This window comes from Drosophila grimshawi, unplaced genomic scaffold (assembly GCF_018153295.1).
Source record: "Drosophila grimshawi isolate 15287-2541.00 unplaced genomic scaffold, ASM1815329v1 contig_1369, whole genome shotgun sequence".
Classification (NCBI taxonomy): Eukaryota; Metazoa; Arthropoda; class Insecta; order Diptera; family Drosophilidae; genus Drosophila; species Drosophila grimshawi.
In genome coordinates, this window is record NW_025062891.1 from 6251970 (window position 1) to 6267268 (window position 15299).

The 15299-nt window shown below is 44.9% G+C and overlaps 5 protein-coding genes across 5 annotated transcripts; 1 reads left to right on the top strand and 4 right to left on the bottom strand.

Moving 5' to 3' along the window:
- The first annotated feature begins 187 nt into the window (after positions 1 to 187).
- On the top strand, positions 188 to 3563 carry LOC6560814 (probable peroxisomal acyl-coenzyme A oxidase 1). The gene is made up of 8 exons (XM_001987596.2): positions 188 to 476; positions 1219 to 1378; positions 1437 to 1533; positions 1595 to 1790; positions 1853 to 2765; positions 2820 to 2925; positions 2983 to 3135; positions 3206 to 3563. Exons 1-8 carry the CDS (start codon positions 353 to 355, stop codon positions 3464 to 3466), a joined length of 2010 nt encoding a protein of 669 aa, XP_001987632.1. The 5' UTR covers positions 188 to 352; the 3' UTR covers positions 3467 to 3563.
- Positions 3564 to 3645: 82 nt separating this feature from the next.
- LOC6560815 (dolichyl-diphosphooligosaccharide--protein glycosyltransferase subunit 2) lies at positions 3646 to 6204 on the bottom strand. Its single transcript, XM_001987597.2, has 4 exons — positions 6030 to 6204; positions 5592 to 5830; positions 4245 to 5529; positions 3646 to 4184 (listed from the first exon to the last, which is right to left on the bottom strand). Exons 1-4 carry the CDS (start codon positions 6040 to 6042, stop codon positions 3805 to 3807), a joined length of 1917 nt encoding a protein of 638 aa, XP_001987633.1. The 5' UTR covers positions 6043 to 6204; the 3' UTR covers positions 3646 to 3804.
- Positions 6205 to 6331: 127 nt separating this feature from the next.
- Positions 6332 to 6908, bottom strand: LOC6560816. The gene is made up of 2 exons (XM_001987598.3): positions 6777 to 6908; positions 6332 to 6713 (listed from the first exon to the last, which is right to left on the bottom strand). Exons 1-2 carry the CDS (start codon positions 6880 to 6882, stop codon positions 6415 to 6417), a joined length of 405 nt encoding a protein of 134 aa, XP_001987634.1. The 5' UTR covers positions 6883 to 6908; the 3' UTR covers positions 6332 to 6414.
- LOC6560130 lies at positions 6882 to 9292 on the bottom strand. The gene is made up of 3 exons (XM_001987599.3): positions 8720 to 9292; positions 8455 to 8660; positions 6882 to 8398 (listed from the first exon to the last, which is right to left on the bottom strand). Exons 1-3 carry the CDS (start codon positions 9073 to 9075, stop codon positions 7002 to 7004), a joined length of 1959 nt encoding a protein of 652 aa, XP_001987635.1. The 5' UTR covers positions 9076 to 9292; the 3' UTR covers positions 6882 to 7001.
- An 869-nt stretch (positions 9293 to 10161) lies between these two features.
- On the bottom strand, positions 10162 to 15240 carry LOC6560131. Its single transcript, XM_043214385.1, has 3 exons — positions 14626 to 15240; positions 11786 to 12169; positions 10162 to 11665 (listed from the first exon to the last, which is right to left on the bottom strand). Exons 1-3 carry the CDS (start codon positions 14646 to 14648, stop codon positions 10285 to 10287), a joined length of 1788 nt encoding a protein of 595 aa, XP_043070320.1. The 5' UTR covers positions 14649 to 15240; the 3' UTR covers positions 10162 to 10284.
- Positions 15241 to 15299: the final 59 nt, after the last annotated feature.

Below are 15299 nucleotides of genomic sequence, written 5' to 3' on the forward strand. Positions count from 1 at the left end.
CCCTAGCGCACAGCTGATTGCACAGAACAAACAAAGAGCCCCAACAACAATAGCAAAGCATCAACAATAACAATTAGCGTTTGCTTTTCAATGGCGCAACTTGAATATACTGATTAAAGGCAATTAATCGCATAGCTACTGCTGGGTAACAGTTCAATGTGCTTGTAAGATTAGATTTTTTTCAAATCTGCGAGTGTATGTACACTTGTACATAAACTGAGCTTAACAAGTTTAGTCTCCACGTTCACTTTTAGTTAGTACTCAACTGTCGTAGAAGACGTACGCGATATTTTCCCATATCTTAAGCCGATTTTAGCTTGTGAAACTGTTTGGTTGACGCAGTTGCAGCAAAATGCCAGCAATGGAAGTAAATCCCGATTTGCAGAAGGAACGCAATACAGCGACCTTTGATCCAAATGAGTTTTCGGTCTTTTGGGCTGGTGGCGCAGACAAATACAAAGAAAAGAAGGCCTTGGGTAAGCGCGACTCTCCACATACATATACACATATATATTAATGCGCACTCCGCATTTACCACAATTAACTGGTTTTTAAGCTCGGCTTGAAGAGCTTCGCTCGAAAGCACTCACAGCGTCATTTCGCAATTCAACAGCACCGCAAATAATTGCAGCAGTAGCATGACACAGCGTATATTTGGCAATTTAGTCACTTTATTATGCATACGTGCGGTAAGAATGTGAACCTTGTGAACTTTGGGAATTAAATAATACCATAGATGCATATTTCTTATCAAGCAAGTTTTCTGGCAACCCATGACAAGCCTCTCGGTGTGTTTGTTTTTATTAGTCTCTTCGCAAACTTATCCATTCATTAAAAATTTGTGACGATATTCAAAACGCAGAAATTATTTAAATTTTACGCATTCATTATTAGCTCACTATCAAATGCGATATTCGTTGAACTTTGTTCAACATAAAGCATCTCCAACTGGTTTTTAACTCATTTCGCTCGGCGAACTATAGACTTTGAATGTACTTATGCATTTGCGAATAAATTCATAGTTCAGCCGCACTTGAAAGTGTTATAAATTATTGTGCTGCGCCGATAAGCTTTATCTATGTGATTTGCGTTAATCGCTTGTACCCCCAGTAATAGAAATACACAAGTGTATTATGATTAACAGATAGATATTTGTATATGACACATGTGTTTTCTTGTCACGTATTTAAAATGCTGTTCTTTTTGGGGCAATTGTAGAGAAAATGTTCCTGGAGGATCCAGCGCTGAATGATGAGGTGCCCACTTCATATATGTCACACAAGGAGCTCTACGAGAACAGTCTGCGCAAGGCATGCCTCATTGGCGAAAAGATACGCGAACTGCGCGCCAATGGCGAGGATGGCGTAGATACCTACAAGTAAAGATTGTATATTATATCCAGCTAAGATGCATCTAGTAATTCCATTCTTTGACAGCGCTCTACTCGGCGGCTCACTGGGCGCTGCTCTAGTGAAGGAGGGCAATCCCATTGCACTGCACTATGTCATGTTTGTGCCAACTATTATGGGTCAAGTCAGTTTAGCATGCAAATAAAACTATTTGTAAGCAAATAATCGGTTTGTATGCTTTGCAGGGCAGCATGGAGCAGCAGGTGGAGTGGCTGTCGAAAGCGTGGGACTGTGAGATAATTGGCACCTATGCACAAACTGAACTGGGTCATGGCACCTTTTTGCGTGGCTTGGAAACGCGCGCAGATTACGATGCCCAAACGCAACAGTTTGTGATCAATACACCCACACTTAGCGCATATAAGTGGTGGCCCGGCGGCTGTGAGTAACTTGCAGCTTAAGCACATTGCAGCACTAAATTCAAATCTCATCATCATTCACAGTGGGACACACGGCGAATCATGCCGTGGTCGTTGCCCAGCTGTACACCAAGGGCGAGTTCCGTGGACTGGCGCCGTTTATTGTGCAGCTGAGGGACACGGATACGCATATGCCCCTTCCCGGCATCGATATTGGGGACATTGGCACCAAGCTCGGCATGAAGGCGGTTAATAATGGTTATTTGGGACTGAAAAATGTGCGCGTTCCACTGAACAATATGCTGATGAAGAACCAACAGGTGCTGCCGGATGGCACCTATGTGGCGCCGAAGAACAGTGTCCTCACCTATGGCACAATGATGTTTGTCCGCTGTGCACTCATTAGGGATACGGCTCAAAGCTTGGCCAAGGCCTCCACCATTGCCACGCGATATTCGGCAGTGCGACGACAGAGTCCCATTGATCCGAAGGAGCCAGAGCCACAGATTATGGAACATACGACACAGCAGCTCAAGCTGTTTCCGCAAATAGCCAAGGCAATTGTCTTTAAGACGACTGGCGATGGCATTTGGAATATGTATAATGTGCTCTCTGGTGAAATTGAGCTGGGCAATCTGGATCGCTTGCCGGAGATGCATGCGCTCTCGTGTTGCCTGAAAGCCATTTGCAGCGCAGATGCAGCAGCTGGCGTGGAGACCTGTCGCCTCTCATGCGGCGGTCATGGCTACATGGACTGCTCTAATTTCCCGACTATCTATGGCATGACGACGGCTGTGTGCACCTACGAGGGCGAGAACACCGTTATGCTGTTGCAGACGGCCCGTTATCTGGTCAAGGTATATGGCCAAGCGTTAAGTGGGGATGAACTGGTGCCCACGGTGGCTTACATCAACGAGGCCATCAAGCTAAAGTACTTTGTCAATTTCGACGGATCATTGGAGTCGATTGTGAAGGCATTCCAGTTTGTGGCTGCCAAGTGAGTTTTGCATTGAGTTCTTTAGTGCAATCTTTAATGCATTTTTATCCACAGCAAAGTGCGCGTTGCTTATGAACAAATTGAACAGCGTCGTCGACAGGGTCACTGCACGGAGGTCGCTGCCAATCTTAGTGGTGTATTCCTAACCGGCGCTGCAGACGTAAGCTGGGCAAAGACACTAAAATTTTGTATATACTAACACATGCTCTATTTATAGCTACACGGACGCGCCTTTTTGGCAGAGTCTGCGTACAAGGAACTGATGGCTGTGTCCAAAACAGTCTCTCCAGCACTGGCTGATGTGCTGAAGGTGGTCTTGGAGCTGTACCTAGTCGACGCATGCCTCAATCGTATTGGTGACTTCTTACGCGTTAGTATATACATATTATCAGCTTTTCAAAAATAATAGTTACTCCTTACACTCTCCTTCGCTTATGCAGTTCATCGATCTGACTGATGCGGATGTTACCAAACTGGAGATGCGTCTGGAGAGCTGCTTGAAACGCTTGCGTCCCAATGCTGTTGCTCTGGTCGACAGTTTCGATCTTCATGATCGCGTTCTGGACTCGGCTCTGGGCGCATACGATGGCAATGTGTATGATCACATATTTGAGTCGACCAAGAAGAATCCGCTCAACAAGGAGCCAGTGAATGAAGCATTCCACAAATATCTGAAGCCCTTCATGAAAGCGCATTTGTAAAATTACGTTACATTTTTTATAGGGCGGTATTTCGTCATTGTTATATGCCTGTTATTGTTTCATATGTAAATATATATATTTAAATCTTGCTTGTTAATTTAGTTTGTTTGCCATTCAAGTCATCCGCTATTCTTAGGACTTCTTAGGTCATCCAGTTTGTTGTTAGAAATGTTGACCAGTTTTGTGTTTTAATAGAGCTTACACTAAACGCTTTATTAAAGATGGGTTTTTTAATTATAGTTTTTTAGATAGAGATTAACTATAATCGTTTCCCTAATTAGCAGCGGCTAATTGATCATCTAATCGAGCACAGCCCTAAAGCCATCGAAATGTGTTGCTTACGATGTACTAGCAACCGAAGTCTTGGCCGTGCGCTGTGCATAGAGGCGTCGCAGCAGTCGATTGCCGCAAAGGAATGTGAATACTGCGATTGGTATAAGCATGCGCAGCGTTTGGAACATGTTCAGTTGCAGCCAGAAGACGAAAAATAGCGCCAGAATGCCGCCGAAGCCCAAATGGAATCCTATTGTGCTGGGCGACAGTGTGAAGTTGGACACATTTATGCCCAATTTGGCCCAGAAGACAAAGAGCAGGACGAGCGGCGTTATGCACAGGCCAGTGAATATATCGGAGACAATGCGGGGCGGACGCTTATCGGGCACACGGAACTGATGCACAATCTCAGGCAGGGGTCCACTCACAACGCTGGCCTTGATTTCTGTAAAATATGCAATTAATAGTAATTGAGCACAGAATTGGGTTTGTAGTTTTAACAGACCTCCATCGGGCTGATTGAATTTCAGCTGCACATCGGCCAAAAGCCACTCGAAGGAGTTGGACAACGAGGCATCGCCGACAGTTAGATAAATGTTGTACAGGCCATTTTCATAGTTGAAATTCTTGGCCTGATTGCCCACATCCATATCGAATTTGTAGGCTTTACTGCTGTCTTGCTCCGCTACGAAGATAATCTCCTTGTCCGTGTTCTTGTTGTGCAGGCGCACAAATGCCTGATGCACGGTGATTGGTTTACTGTCGCGCTCATCGACCAGCTGCGCCTTCAGCAGCAGCTTCTGCGTACTGTCCGCGGTTAGCGTGTCCTTCAATTTGTTGGGAAAATTGATGCTTTGCTTGCGTGTAGCAGCACTAGCATCTGATTCGGCAATGCCCAACTCTAAAGATTGCACCTTGACACGTCCTAGCACCTTGAATTGCACTTTCTGCTTGTAGACACCATCGCCATTCAATTCAGCCACATAGATGCCGCGTCCTGGCTTAAGGCTGCTCAAGTCAGCTGCATAGGTCGTTTTGTCAGATGATTTGGAAACCAACTGAATCTTCTCTGACAGCACTGAGTTATCTTTCTTGACACTAATCTTGGCACTGACACTCTGCACAGCAGGCGACAGTGGCTTGCCGAGCAAATCGACAATGGCCACATTCAGTGTTGGTGACTGCGCATCCAGTTGTCCATTGCCAATTAGCTGAACACACACGGGCGATATCTTCTCGGTTCCACTTATTGTTTTCAGCGCCTCGATGAGCACATGCGCTCCTTTGGCAGTCTGCACAGAACGACGACTCAGCAAATAGTTGGCAAATTTAACAGCCTGCTCGGCCGTGACAGGTGCTGGCTTATTTAATGCCTTGGACACACCAAACACGCCGTTGAGTATCAAAGCCGTAATGCTCAAACCACCCTCGAATTGTAGCAGTTTGCCATCGACTTCGTCAGCCTGAACAACAGCATCTTCAATGCGATTTGCCACAAAACTGGCGCTTGGTCCCAGTTGGATTGCGGCATTGAAGGAATAGCCGAGACCGCTCAAGGTGTCATCCTTCTTCAACAGCTCCTGCAGCCGCTTGACAATTTTCGTCTGAGCCGCTTCACTAATCTCCACGCCGAGCGCCTTGTGTGTGGCTATCCGATAGTAAATCTCCGTTGTAGTGCCCAACTCTCCATCCAAGGAGCTATATACCGATGACAGCAGCGATTCGGCGAGTTTTGCCGTACAACGCAGATTTTTGTTGGCCCCAATCAGGTAGTAGTCTTTCTCAAAGTTCTGCAAATGTACATAATCTCAATACATCAAAATCTTTATGATTTGTTTTAGAGGTATCTCACATTTAGTTTGGATTCGGCGTGCAGCGTCACAATTTTCTGACAGAGCGTTTGCTTTGTCGCAGCATCAGAAGTTTCGATATTTAAGCTGGCAAAGAAAATCGACTGCAGGTCGTTGGAGCTTAGGCCATCGACAAAGACTTTTTGCAGGCGGGTTAGATCCTTTGGGCCCAGATGACTGTCGACGGTGCGCGCACTCCATGTCGTTGCTGCAGCGCACAGGACGCATAGGAGCATGAAGCCTGCCGCAGCACAAAATGAAAAAATTGAAGATATATATAATTGTATTGGAAAAGATTTCAGCAGCGAAGTTAATGTCGACGCCGGCAACAACGGCAGAGAACGAGACGGCGACAGCGCCTTTGCCGGCGTTTGCAGTGCATGCAGCACACGAGGAGCGATTGACTTTGGCGTCGATTTAAAACTACTGCAATTACTTACATAATCTCAACATTATCCTATATTGTGGGGCGTTGGGAAACGCAACTTATGGGCTATAGTATATTAAATAAAGAACACTTAAATAGCCTGCACCGCCTGTTTCAGCTTCGATATTTTTTACAGACACGTCAGCGGCAGTGTTGTCCCATTACGTTAAAGATAAGGGCTGGCGACTATTTTACAAACGAGTGTGCACACACCTATACTAAAAGAAAATCGACACGAAGTAGTTATCGATTAACGTCTTATCGATAGTTCAACTTGTTCCGTTAATTTAAATGGTCTTAAGTTACGCTTATCACGTTTCAAATTTAATATGTTTTGATTCGGTAATTTAATATTAACATTGAGTGACTTAAATTAAATAATGAACAATTAACTTCTATTAAGGTCCAAATTTCTCAGAGCATTCCGCCAAGGGTCTGCTCATAGAATATTTGACTTTGAAGTCCTTCGTAGTGTCTCCCTCATGATTCCATACAGTTATGGCTGTGGTGCAATAGAGCGGATACTTGTTAGCCCGCGCTTCCATACGCTCCTCATCCTCCGGCGGCTTATCCTTGCAGTAATTCTCAAAGTACTCAGTGTGATCGGGACCCAGATCAACCTTAACTGAATTCTGTCGATTGTATTCGTCAAAAAATTCTTGCCACAAAAATTGCTCCATACGATTAGCACGTGTAGCTGTAATAAAAAAAGGAGCAAATAATATTTCACGCTATAAGCTTGCCAATGATGGGCTCTCACTCAGCTTTTTGTTTCGGGCTGGTGGCCCAAAACTACGCTGAGTCTCGGTAGTTTCAGCCGGACAAGGCCCCTTGCCCCTTAAGCGAAAGTTTTCGTTTTGGTTCATTTTGTGTTTAAACTAACGAAAATAATTTATTATTGTGATACAAGCAATGATATCTATTTTGAATGATTGCTTTGTTAAGGTAAACATAGTATTCCGGGCTTGACAACAGGCCCAAGCTGCTAAGCAACCGACTGTTGCGTCTGCTGTGGTGCATCGTCCTCGACAATGAGGGTGACATCCTTGGGTCGCAGTATCGAGTAGTAAACAATTATGGTGGCCAGAAACAGAATGCCGCTGTAGACGATCCATTCCCAAATGAAACCAAACCACCACGATTCAAACTCTTCTGCTCCATACCAGATGGAAGTCATGGTGATGTTCTCCACCAGGATGAGCACTAGATACCAGCCATACCACCTTCGCACACTCTTAAAGCACACACGAAGCTCCAACAGCACAAATATGTATATATACGCAAGCAGCAGAAAGAACAGTGTGCGGCTCCAGCTGCCTCGGCAGCGTGTCTCCAGCGCTAAGGCGGCCAGCATTACGGCATAGTGGACGCCCACAATGATGAAGAAGGCTCGGGGATAGAATACACAGAATGTGGCCAGCGACAGCATGCGCATAATGATGAAGGCTATCCAGCCAAAGAAGGCAACGGTTTTGCCCGCAAAGTCATCCTGCTGTATGCCATTCACAATCTTTGTGGGTCGCGGAAAGTAAAAGTCCACCACATCCTTGGGAGTAAGAGGTGTGCCTTTGGGTGTCTGTGCCAGCACCAGAGGAGTACGCTCATCGCTGGACTCCTCCTCATCGACACGTCCGACGAGCAACTTTGGTGGCCGTGGCACATGGTCTTTAATGTACAGCTGTGCATTCATCAGCAGCATATCCTTGAATGTCTCTAGATGGGAGAGTGGCCGCGTCATGCGGCGACTACGTCTGTGCTCATTATCGGACATGGTGCGTCGCAAATCTGGCGCCACCTCTGGTGGACTGTTCTCTGTGGGCAGCCGGAGCATGGGCAGTGCTGGTGGCGCCGTCGATGGTGGTGGTGGAGGCGCTGGTGTCTCTGGCACAGTATCTAGTACTTCGATGCTGTCCACATGCTGCAGTTCCTCGCGTCGCAGCACCAATTTGGGCATGGCATGGTGAATCTTATCATCGTCGGTGGCATTGCCAGCAGCTACGCTGGGAGTGTGTAGCACGGCTTTGGTCTCTACCGTTTCCATTCCATCGTTGTCCACCTCATCATGACCACGTATGTTCAGTTCATGTGTGCCAACGGTTGCTTCCTGACTATGACCCTGCCTGGCATGAAAGTTCTCCATGATCTTCTCAGATTGGGGGAAGCTTGTTGTCACAGTGCGTTCCGATTCCCGTTTTCTACGCTCCACCTCGCCGCACAAGCGCTCATTCTGCTCCAGCCGACAGCGCTGTGCCTCCATCTGCTGTGGCGTTGCCCAGGGATAACAACGACCGACGCGTCGCTGGCTCTCAATACGATGATAGCTAGTCGTAATCGCCGCCAGATCTATGGCAGCGAATACCAGGCACATGCCCTGCAAGGTGGCTGCAATGATAACCATTAATATAATTTCAACTAATCTATGAAATACCCCTCCTTACATGTTTCATAGTTTCGGAAAAGATCCTCGCCGAGCATGTAGTACATTTGGAGTATAATCTGTGGAGCTGCCTGAGCATAGGCTTGGATTAGCAAATAAAGCTCAATGCTGGACGATTGCGTTGCCTTCGCCAAACACTTCATGCGCTGCACATCATCATCCTCATGGAAGAGCGCCTCAACCGACCAAAATAGCCGCATTGTAAACCTAACGAATGAATCATTGAGTTATTTGTTGATAAGCCAAGCAAATAGTTGTCAACTAACCGGTAAAGCACCGTGAATGGGAACAGCAACAGCTGAAGCATTCCCAGGCTACAGCTGACAAATGCACTGCGATTTGCCTGAACGCTTCTGCGCTGATCCCTGGAGCTGAGCACCAGGACGTAGGTGAGCAGCGGTGGCATCAGTACTATTATTAATGTACCAACTCCATAGCCTACATCATGTTGCCGGAAATGTTGATAGCTCAGTGCCAGGTCGGTTGCTGTCTGCAGCAAAAAGACCAGTAGCGCTAGACAGGTGGGAATTATGTAGGAGATATAGATACGAGTCCGGCTACGGATCGTATAGCCCAGTATGTGAGTGGGCGGACTTGCCGCATGACCCACCTCCACACTCATGTCCTTATTTTAGTATTCCTTGTGCTAATTTCACTTTTGATTCACTCTCCTCCAGCGCTTTACATGTTTCAATTGCGAAATTCTCGATGATACTGCCACTCCACTTATGAGTAAGCGCCGCCGATTCGCGCATTGCTCTCTCGGAATACCGCTTATCAATGGACGCTGATTAGATAAACGACTTGACTAGGTCTCGTGTTGGGACCGCCAAGGTTTGTTTATGTTTACTTGCACAAGTAGGGAGGGTTAAGAAACGATACATTAGTGGGAGAGAGGGAGAGAATTGAAGTACGCCATGAAATTTTACCACTTCCTTTTATTGCTTGTTTTTGAAAAGCAAAAATCGTGGCTTTATCGTAACTTTTTCTCTAAAAGATAGTAGTAGGTTAACTGTTGAACATGTCCTGGTACTTTAAGATTCCCCTACAATTTTGACAAAGTTACAGCTATGGAAAGTTTTGATCCTTCTTAGGTATAACTTTTTGGAAGTATAATTTTAAAATAAATATCGGGCTATAATCGCGTTTCCAGCTTTAAATGTAATATTATCCCACAGGAATAACTATAAATAAAAAGCCAAGATTTTGGCAAATCGGTGCCATTTGAAAAAGTTATAAATTTGTGAAGTGCTTACACGTCTCAAGTAAATATTTTTGGGGTTATAATTTGAAATGAAAATGAATTCAGAATCTTGTTTTAAACTTTAACTTTCGGTGATGTAGAAAACGGGGTATTTCAAAATATGATCCATTTTGAGAAAATTATGACTACGGAAAGTCTTGACCCAAGCACTACAAGCATTTTCTGGAAGTATAATTTTAAATGAAAATTAAGTCAGAATCACGTTTCAAACTTTAAGTTTTAGTAGTATTAATCTACAGGTCTAATTATAAATAAAAAGCCCCTGCAGGGCTGCAAGATCGTACTTAAATTTGTGAGAATCGAATAGAGGGGTGTTATTTAAAAATGTGTTGATCTGATGATCATAAATCATTAAACAATTGGGAAAAAGTAGTCAGATTGTTGATGGTAGATGAAAACCTACAATCGTATGTACATATATACAAATAATACGGAGTATTTGAGTTGAAAAAAATATTAAACAAAAACTGGGCTTATTTTATTAATACCATTATAAAGACTAACAACTTAATTGAATTCGATATATCAATAAGTAAATTCTTTATTATTTTAATTGATGAATTTTGTCTAAGAATCATACCAAGTCTTCTTCATCCAATTGGAAGGCTTACAAGGCTCATCGAGCACCACAAAGGATCCCTTCTGGTTTTCAGTGTTCTGCTTGGCTCGGCGACAGCCCACAGCATACTTGGGATTACCCTCTATGATGGAGGATTTGTCGCGACAGTTGACCGCATTTTGCAGCACAGAGGCGCGTCTACCGTATCTGGCCGGTTTCTGAGCACCGCCACCAATGGCGACATCCTCGAAAGTGGGCACAGCCGGTGGTGGTTCCTTCATCTGACGATGACGCGACGGACGTCGCTTGGCCTGTGACTGCAGATGAGACGCTTCGAACGAGGAATCCGAGCTCTTGCGCAAATTACCAGGTGGCGTTGCAGCTGGAGCCGCAGCAGGTGGAACGTGCTCACGTGGTCGCTCCCGTTCTCGCAGCTGATAATTGTACTGGGCCCTTCGGTATTCGGGCGTGGCAGTTAATTCGTCGGCAGTTAAGTAGCTGGCAGCAGCAGCAGCAGGCTCACGCTCCAAACGTGGACTGGTGGGGGTGGTGCTGGTTGTGGTTTTGGTGGTGTTCGTGCTGGTGGTATTGGGCAGTCGAAATGAGGAGACTGGCTTGTGTACCACGGGACGCGAGCGTGGGAAATCTAAATAGTTGTTGCGATACTCGGGATTAAATTCGATCTTGCCACGCAGGCGCAGGTAGGGCTCCCGCACCTTGCCCCGCTCGGGCATCTCGGTGATATGTGGATCACGGAAACTCTCATGATACTCGGGCACCTCTTTGGTGAACTCGCCACGCGGCCGCAGATGGTCGTCCGTCTTCAACGATTTCTCTTTGACCATGTGCTTGGGTGGGACATTATATTTATCGCGATACTCGGCCACATCGCCGCCGCTTGGCTTATCATCTGTGGTGCTCTGCTGTTCCGCGCCAGAGACGCGCAGATTGTCATGCTTTTTGATGGGGGCACTCTTCGAATAGTTGGCATACATCTTGAAGCTGTCCTGATACTCGGGCACAGTGACAAAATCGCCCTGCATCTTGATGCTGCTCATCTGGGGTATGGAGTGCGCCTTCTCGATGGGAAACTGCTCGACAAACTGACGCTTGTACTCGGATGGTGTTGCCTCGTACTCGGTGTCTTCTGCCCGCATCTGCAGATGGCATCGATGCTGCTCCTGGGCGGCAACGTCCCGCTTGAACTTATCGCTCGCCAGCCGGTTGGGCGGCTCCTCGCGAAACATTTCCCGAGGCAGAATTTGCGAGCCGCTATCCACCATGGGATAGGACAGATACGATGAGTTCTTCATCGCGCCAAGCCCATTGCTCTCAGCGCTGCGGCCCAGCTGCAAGTTCTCCGGGTTGCGGACTGGAAACGTGCGCGAACTGCAAGCAAATCATATTTCATATTCCAGATTATTTACCTTTTTTTTTAACTTTTTGAATCTTACTTTTAATTGCTAACAATTTAAAATTCGCAGTTTAAATATTGGAAAAATAACTTACAACTGCAGATCCTCGGGCGTGAACCAATGATATTTCTCCTGATGCTCCGACAGTAGCTGCATTAAGCCCTCCAGACGCAGCGATGTGGCACGCCTCAACAGGGAACGGGGTCGCGAATGGGCGTGACCCTGGCAGCAATAATGTTTACGGTACTCTGACTTCAACGAACCAAAGGATAACGTTGGCTCGTCGCTATTGTAGAGGCAGATGTTGCTATGCGTATGCAGCTGTGTGGGCTGACGACGCCGGAAGAACTTGAGATCATCGACGGCAATGTGCTCATGGGGGTGCTTGATGGTAAAGCGGTCGCTGTGCTGCTGCTTCTGGCTGCATGAAAGATCCGGCTCCGAGAACGAACGATTCCAATTGAATTCCGCCTCGGCACTGCAAACGGCAAACAAAAGACGAAAACTTTGTTAGCCATAAATTGGCAAAATGGGGGGCTGCGATTGTCTGAGCCTTGGATACGTTTGCAACGTTTGGCGTTACCATTGGAAGCAAATAACAGGGAATCGAAGCGGCATTTCTAATAGTGGCAAAAAATTAAGTGCTACAAAAAAAAAGTCGGCGATGAGCATGCTTAACAATCGCATACCCCCTGTATACCTATATATATATCTAAAGGGACTTACGAATCCAACAAGTATCTTAGCCTTCGCAGTAAATTTAATTTCCCAAATATGCCCAAATATATTTCAAAATCAACCGCATGAAATAGTAAAAACCTCAAAGACAATCAGCAACTTTTTTTTTGTAATAAAAACTAAACATCGAATAAGATATCAATTTTATTTATAAAGGTGCAGAGAAGATCTGGCCAACATACCCCCAAGCACTAAGGCGAAAACATCAACACTACGATAGAGAATCTAAGCAAATGGTGCCTTATGAATAATACCATTACGCCTTTAGCTTAGCTCTGGTTCGCTCTAAGGGAATTTTTTCATAGCGTGCCAGCACGCACAGAATAAACTTACTAAAAAACTCCGGCACACACAAACACACACACACACACACACGGGTGTGTGGCACACCTGCTGGCATGTGTTGCTAGGCACACACACAACTGACAGACAAACTGACAATAAAACAAATTGCAACAAATTGGAAAATTGTCTATTCGACTTACATCGAATGCAAAAGGATTGGCCAGCTATCGATTGCCGCCGCCAGTTGCATTTAGTTATTGGAATCACCCCTCCCCCCACCCAGCAAAACCAATCGTAAGCCGGAAATGGGTTTTGTTTTAAGTTGACTGTGAGTCATTTCATTCAAAAGTGGCTAATTACAGCGGCGTGTTTGGGCACACATAAATGATGAACCTTTCCTCACACGCGAATGCCAGTAGACGTGGCCAGGCCACACACCTGTTGCCTGTTCCTGTTGTAAAAGTTGTAGCTGTTTCTGTTGTTGTCGGTGTGGTTCTTGCTGTATTATGGCCGGCATATTTGCATTTGTAATGGGCAAGAGATTTGCATATGCATTCACAGCTATATTCTTTTATGCAAAGACCATCAATCTTAACTTTCGCAAATGCCAAAAGTGTTCGCCAGCAAAGGATTAGCTAATCGTCGTCCTAGATAGTACCCACTGAAATCTAAACATTTTAAGTTTAAGTTATACTTAATATGAAATGTGATCTAAGAGGGACCATTTTCCATGTCAAGCCGTGTGAGTTTATTGCAAAAACCTGTACAAATCTTATTTAAATATTCCATATTCCATGCAAACTGTATCACAGTAAATTTCAAGTCAAGATAAATTGCACTTAGAGTAAATTTTTCATACTAGCCTTTCATTCGCATGCTCTACAAGTTGATTATAATCCAAAAATAGTTATGCATTTATGCAAAAAGGGTAGCAAAGGCAAAGCACTTAATGGTTATAAATCATGAGCGTGTTGTCAGTGTCAGCTTTGTATCAGTTCTTGCCAAAAAGCCTGATGTCAGCTGCAGTTGTAATTGCGTGCGTGACTGTTACCTCAAAACGGAAATAGACACAAACAACACGACTCCGGCAGAACTTGCCCAAATCATGTTGGGTTCAAGTTGTAATAGCAACAGTGCCAAAACGTTGACCCAATTCGTCGTCTAACTCAAGGTGGTTAGATACGAAAGCAAGTCGGGAAAATCGCTTGAGTCGAAAATGGATCAGATGTATGTATACTCTTTTTATTTATAGTAGATGGTTGAATTAATAAAGGGAAAAAGTTTATTGATTGAAAAACAAAGTAGACCTTGACTACATTAAGTATTTTATTATTCTATAGTCTTCAACTAAGTCTTCTAACAAGGTGAGTAAATGTCCTTTGAAAACTAGACCTTCAACTTAGCTCCGCCTCTGTAACTTGATACAGATAAGTATCAGCTTGCTATATCTAAAGTTTATTTGCAAACAGGAATTCTTCAACTTCAAGTGTATTTTTAGCCTTTAACTTATTGTTTTAAATTTATTTTTTGTAAATACTCCAGCGGTCTAATCTTGACAATGCCAAAATGACCTTTGGTTAGTTTGGCTATTTTTATTATTCGCGACCAAGGCGTAACGCAACCCAGTTAAATATGCTAATCAATTGGCAATTACAGTACCAGCAGCAAGAATAACAACAGTAAACACAAGTACACAAACTGTTGTACATAATTATATATAGATTTATGGGCGGCATTTAATTTACATTTGCATGTCACGCCACGGGGCGTATACGTAATGCCCGAGACATGAATGCACCATTATGCTAACAACAACAACATCAACAACAACTAAGCCGTGGTCAAGGCCATGGCTCACAGCACAGATAGCGTAGCAGATAGATAGTTTAACAATCTAATTTCAAACTTTACCCATCACTGATATTCCAGTCCATTTTGCTGCTGCTGTTCACTTTCGCACTCTTTTTAGAAAAGGGCACCGAGCAGGAGGAGTTGCAACCGTAAATGCCTGCGAGTAGCCGCCATGACTTGGCCACTGTCCATGTCCAAGGGGTCGCACATTAGGAAGACGCGTTACTTAAAAGCATGCGCTGCGCGAGCGCAAACAACAACTTGACCGCTCAAATCGTAAATTCCAACTGAGCCACAGCTCAACTTCACACGCCAAAAAAAACTTAAATAAAGGCGTGCGAGTCGAAGTTGTGTATGCGAGTGACTCCCTCTCTGTGGGTGTGTGTGTGTGTTTTTGGCTCTGACTGTGCGCGAATTTAGTTGAAGGTGTCATATTAGTGTTCACATAATATTTCATGGCATTTTGGAGTCGCTGCCAAATAGTGCAGTTGATTGGTTTACAGCTGCCAGCTGTCAGCTTTGAGAGTCCTTATTGGGGCCAGTTGCATTTCGCATGCATTCTTCATGGAGCCACTGCCCATTTCAATTCGCAACGCATTCTCCAATCAGGATAATAATTTCCGCGCAGCAGTCACGCAATTCGACTGCTCCAGCTCCTGCTTCTGCTCCTCTTCTACCATTTTCATTGCTTTCAATTGTCAAGAACTGTGGCCGTTTCCGGCGCACATGTGGGT